The sequence below is a fragment of the Cynoglossus semilaevis genome, chromosome W (assembly GCF_000523025.1).
Source record: "Cynoglossus semilaevis isolate Cse_v1.0 chromosome W, Cse_v1.0, whole genome shotgun sequence".
Lineage (NCBI taxonomy): Eukaryota > Metazoa > Chordata > Actinopteri > Pleuronectiformes > Cynoglossidae > Cynoglossus > Cynoglossus semilaevis.
Window position 1 is genome coordinate 8000610 of NC_024327.1, and position 6102 is coordinate 8006711.

At 37.0% G+C, this 6102-nt stretch overlaps 1 protein-coding gene across 2 annotated transcripts in view; it reads left to right on the forward strand.

Moving 5' to 3' along the window:
• LOC103397093 (heterogeneous nuclear ribonucleoprotein K-like) overlaps window positions 1-6102 on the forward strand; it is a 19646-nt gene that overhangs the window by 4605 nt on the left and 8939 nt on the right. For both annotated transcript variants that reach the window (XM_017042642.2, XM_008335339.3), the window contains exons 6-10: window positions 900-972; window positions 1717-1830; window positions 1976-2104; window positions 2230-2555; window positions 2945-2992. In XM_017042642.2, the coding sequence (XP_016898131.1) occupies window positions 900-972; window positions 1717-1830; window positions 1976-2104; window positions 2230-2555; window positions 2945-2992 (690 nt within the window). The remainder of the gene's footprint in view (window positions 1-899; window positions 973-1716; window positions 1831-1975; window positions 2105-2229; window positions 2556-2944; window positions 2993-6102) is intronic.

The following is a 6102-nucleotide window of genomic DNA, read 5'->3' on the forward strand; positions in this document are numbered from 1 at the left end:
GTATTGTTGTCATTCCATTCTGAATTGCAACAGGCGAGCAAGAACTCAAGTGTTTTGTGTTTACGTGTGTGTTCTTTTCCTACTTCCACTTCCATCCTAACTACTTGTTGTTATTGACTGTTGGAGCTTGAGACTATCATTTCCAGCCCGCTCACCTTTTCATTTTTGTTTGTCGCCTGTCCAACTATTTTAACATGCACAGATTCCAGTAGTGGCAAATTCAATTTTTCATGGTATAATCAGTCCTCTTCCTGTGGTCCCTCCTTTCCCCATTCTGCTACAATGTACAAATCTGCTAAACTTTTTTCTTTGTGTTAGAAATTTTTGTCATCACAAGGTGGATGCAGACAACAATAATAAAACCATATGCTTAGTTTCTGTATATGCATTTATTAAATATTTTATTGAGTTATTACAAAAGTTATACCTCCAGTCTTTGGTGTGTGCATCCATCATTTTATGCTTAAGGAAATATGAGTTAGCATTGACACGTGATGCAAACTTCTGCAAGTATGTGTTTTCAGACTTTTAACAATTGCAGTCACTTTTCTTGGGGTCTGTTTTTTGTTTCTTCTCTTTATAACCTTTTTGACTTTTGAGATTGTCATACATTTGGTATTAGTGTATTTCTAGTTTACAGTTTTGAATGACATTTTTGTCAGCATGTTCCAGTAAACACTTTTTTTTTTTTGTTTTTTTTTTTTTTTTTTTTTTTTTTTAAGAAAATGTTAGTCTTGATGGGGTTGATTTTAACTGGGATAGTTTGTTTGGAACATGCAATTTAGTAATTTTTCTAATCTAAAATGTTCTTTCTTTTCTCCCTGGGATGTCTGTTGCACCATCCCAACCCCACTCCTTGTTTGGCTGTTCAACTTGTCACTGCTGGCTAAAACATGAAGCATCCTGAGCATCAGTGCTGACATTGAGACAGTTGGAGAGATCCTGCTCAAGATTATTCCAACACTTGAAGAGGTGTTACTATATCTAAAAAGTTATGATTGCTGTGTTAATGGTTTTTATCTTGATCAAAACATGTGCTTGTTGATAGTTATTTTCTTTATATTTTCCACATTTGTTATTGCTGGTTTTAAAATGTTTATATATATATATATATATATATGTATATGTATATGTATATGTATATGTATATATGTGTGTATATATATATATATATATGTATATGTATATATGTGTGTATATATATATATATATGTGTATACACACAGATATATGTATGTATGTATACATGTGTATATATACGTATGTATGTATATACACACATATGTATATATGTATATGTATGTATATATGTGTGTATATAGATACATACGTATATATACATAGATACATATATACACATGTATATGTATATATGTGTATGTATATATATATATGTGTATATATATGTATATGTGTGTATATATGTATATGTATATATATATATATGTGTATATATATATATGTGTATATATATATATGTGTGTGTATGTGTGTGTGTGTGTATGTATATATGTATATGTGTGTATATATATGTGTATGTGTATATAGAGAGTAGAGTAGGGCTTTATTCATCCCCTTGGGGGAAACATACTTATGTATATATATGTATAAATATATATATATATGTATAAATGTGTATATATATATATATGTATGTTTTTGTTTTTAAGAAATGTACGTTGTATTGGTTCTAACGTATTGTTTGTCCCTCCTCAGTATCAGCAGTATAATGGTATGGATTTTGACTGTGAACTGCGTTTGCTGATTCATCAGAGCCTTGCTGGCTCAATCATTGGGGTGAAGGGAGCCAAAATTAAGGAGCTCCGGGAGGTAATTTTTTAAATGTTAAACAATGTTTTCTATTTACTGCTTGAGTTAATGAAGCATGTAGTAGATCATTTTACAAAAAAGACTAACTTTGGCATTTTCTTTATCTAAAAAAAAAACTCCTGTAAATTTCTGTTTCTTTTTAAAGAATACGAAAACTAGCATCAAGCTGTTTCAGGAGTGCTGTCCTCAGTCAACAGACCGTGTGGTGCTGGTTGGTGGTAAAACAGAGAGAGTGGTGGAGTGTATCAAGACCATGCTTGAGCTCATTGCTGATGTAAGGCTTTTATTTTTAGTGAAGCTTTTTGTCAATGGTATTTCTAAATCTTCTTATTCAGAATATTGTGTTATGAAGTTGAATTCTTAATGGCCTTGTCAATTATTTTACTATTGTTTTTAAAGGCTCCCATAAAGGGTCGTGCCCAGCCCTACGACCCAAACTTCTATGACGAAACCTATGAATACGGTGGATTCACCATGATGTTTGAAGACCGGGGCAGCAGCCGAAGAATCATGGGAGGTTTCCCAATGCGTGGTGGGAGGTCCAGCACTGGAGATCGTGGCTATGAAAGGATGTCCTCCAGCAGAGGCCCACGTGGTCCCATGCCCCCCTCTCATCGGGACTACGATGATATGAGCCCCCGTCGAGGTCCTCCTCACCCAAGCAGAGTCAGCAGGGGAAGTAGCCGTGGACGCAACATGTCCATTGGACATCCACACAGAGGAGGGTAAGAGAATTACAGAGCCCATGTTTTTGATTGTTGTCCAGCTTTGCTTTTTCTTTCATAAACAAACTTGAGTCTTTTCATGATTAATAGCCATTGAATTAAGTTCTTAATGTTTGTCTCGCTCCAAAATCGGATGAGGTTCAGCTACATTAGACTGTATTTAAGAACTGTTTTTGTCTTGTATCCTACTGTATTAAACAAAAAAACTAAAAGGGCGAAACATTTCCTAATGTTTTTTCTCCACATATTTATCAAACCTTATTTTCATTTTTAAATCATAGGATAATCTTTCCATTCTAAATGAGTTTATATTTATAGTTATCATCTTATTAACCGTATGTGCTCGTTACTGTTTGTGTGTCTCTTTTCCATTTCCATCCTGCCTGCAGAGATGATCGTTACTATGACTCGTACCGTGGTTCAAATGAAAGGTCAAAGTAAGTTCTTGTCCTAAACTCATGTTTAAAATGTTTGACATGTGCTATCAGAAATGATTACACATGGATCATGTTATTTTACGTTCCATTAACTCCTCAGTTTATAAATGATTCATTAGATTCCTCATAAATCCATGCAGCTATGCCTCCTGTAGAGCAGCATTCCTACTCTGTCTTACAGATGCTGAGAGGTGTTTAGTGTACAGTGGGGCTTCAAGATAAGAGTGTAATCCGTTCCACAACAGCAGTCTTATGTCAATCGCATTTACCTCATTAAAAATAACTAAAAACCAATTAATTTCTTCTAGCCCCCCAGAAATATACTATTACCGTATTTTCCACACTATAAGGTGCACTTAAAAACCTGTAATTTTCTCAAAAATCAACAGAGCGCCTTATAACCTGGTGCCCTTATGTATTACTTCTCGTCTGGCTGTGCTTACTGAGCTCGAACCAATTTTATAAAGCCAAACCACACAGCGCATCACACATGATGGCACGCAACTGAAGCACACTGGGAGCCAACAATGACGTTTAACTCTGTTATCACAATTAGAAGATGCTCAACAACAATTGTTACAGTATGGTTGTCTAACCCAAATCCATGCCTCGTGCCTCCCAACACCCGGAGATTGAGTTGTTTTTGACTTGTCGATGTATGGTGCGATGCAGGACCAATGTTTGCTGGAAGTCGGAACTCACATACTGTACGTAATAACCTGTGTCAGTCACCTACGGTTACATCAAAATCTAGGACATCAAAACTCCATGCATCCATCCATTTTCATCCACTATTACTTGTTATTTTTTCCCCAAAATACTGGAATGTTAGTGTTTTTAACACCTTTTGAGGAGAAATATTGACTGAGAACTTTCCCACTCATTACCTCTTGCACACATAGCAACCCTGAACAGAACCTGCAAATGAACTGCAGTACAATTTGGTTCATTCAATTTGGTTATATGCAACATGTATCTAATAGGAGTCTTTTCCTTAGCATGTTACACCTCAGCACCAGTCGACGCTCCCATGGGGACGGAGGAAAGGCGGCGCCCTTAAGAATGACGGAGTGCTGTAATTTAGCAGTGAACATGTTCAACGTCTTCACTCTTTAGTCCCGTCTACGTTCAGACAAGCTGCTGTACAAAGAATTCCAATCGCTAAATACTGGTGTTAACAGTTCAAAGTTCAAAGTTAAATTGCGAGCTGAGTGGGATCATTGACAGAAGGTGAACACACATTCACCAAGACAGGGAGGCAACACCAGGCGAGTTACACCACTATCTGCTTATCGATCGTGGATGTCTGGGCTAAGGTATCAGTCTCAAATGTTGTCCGAGCTTTCACGAAGGCTGGAATCATCACTGAACAACTAATTAACAGCAATGAGACTGACTCAGATATTGACGAGAGGGATCCGGGCATGCTTGATTGTTCTGCTTAATTGTTTTGCTGACTGTTTTGTTTCGCTTAATGCGCCTTATAATTAGGTGCACCTTATGGTCCAAAAAATACAGTAATTAATTAAATTAACCCCCCCCCCCCCATCTAAACATCAAAATAGATGTTCACAAATATATAATATATAAACAAATATATTGATAATATAAAATAATAATAATAATTAAGATAATATTTTATTATTGTTATAAAAATGGGTAAAATAGTGAACGAGACAGTGTTGGGGGGAGAAGGACTGGGAGTGAGGACTCAATTTAGATGATAGAAAGGAAAAGACAGAAATAAAGCACCAAGTAAAATAAACACACGAGGAACAGTGAGTGTGACGGTGTCAAGTGGTGAACTGGAGCTCGGTTGAGCACTCGTACCTCGATGTTTCCTCGTATCACAAGGAAAATCTTGCAAAGTTGCTTACTCATAACTTGGAAAACTCGTATTTTGGGTAGCTCGTATCTTGAATCCCCACTGTATATGTTGTAACTCAACATTTCTTTATTATTTTTTTTACTGCCAATGCTTTGCCTCTGTACTGTAACTTAAACAAGTTTGTTACTGCGTTTTCACCCTGATGTCATGTCTGTTCCTCTCCCTAGTCCTTCCACCTGCTCTATTTAACCTGTCCTTCTACCTACTAATCAGACCTGGTTGTGCCTTTGACTAATGAGATGAGGGAAAGGCCTCATCTTATTAGTCTTTCTACATGTAGTGGTCATAGGCCAGTATTACCTGTTTTAATATTCCTTTCTGTCTGTGATCTTTCTTCTGTTAGAAATCCTAAATATATTTTGTAAACTTGAGGCCTTTCGTTTGTTTTGTTTTTTTCAGTAAGGTTCAATTACATGTTTACTGTGCGACCACAGGAAAATACATGTCTACTGAAAGATTCTTGCTGTGCGAAGTGTCTTCAGGCAAGGAGTGGAAGCAGCCGGTAGATGGTCAATTCGTTTTAATAGCAAAACGTCAAACAAAACAGGTCCAATAATAAAGCAAAATAAACAACCGGAGAAGTATTCAAGGAAATCTCGTACAACAGTAGTTAATACGCAAATCCTGTCAAGAATAACTTCTGACTTCTCAAGAATAACTTCTGACTTCTCAAGAATAACTTCTGACTTCTCAAGAATAACTTTTAAAGTATCATTAGTTGTTAATGTTTATATATCTGTGTGGGGGGAGTGGTTTTTGACTTCCCGGGTGTGTGTTTAAATCTTGTAGGCCAATGGAAGAGAGAGGCTAGGCCTCTTGTGGCCAATCATATTATTGTTCTTGTAGCATGTGATGCCTGCAGTTACCACTATGTGGCACTGTTGTTCCATGATTCAGCAGTGTTGGAAGAACCTTTTGTTGCTGAGTGGGGGGTTATCACAAGGGAAGTGGACGGAGCCATGAAGTCCAGTCAACCACAGGTGGTCATGTAGATCAAAAGGAATGGATGGCTTCGGGGTTCCCTGTGAGAAGGTAGATTGGGAGATCTCCCATTGTTCTTAGGGAGTAGAGGTGTTTTTAGAAAGTTGGTGTGAAGAGAATTTGGGGAAATTCTCTTTGAATGTGCAGGGCTATGTGACTGTGTGTGCTTGGGAAAGCCATTTGGTGTCTTAGCACCTTCCTGTTGCAGACCCAACCAAATGTGAAAACCACTGAAATCTAA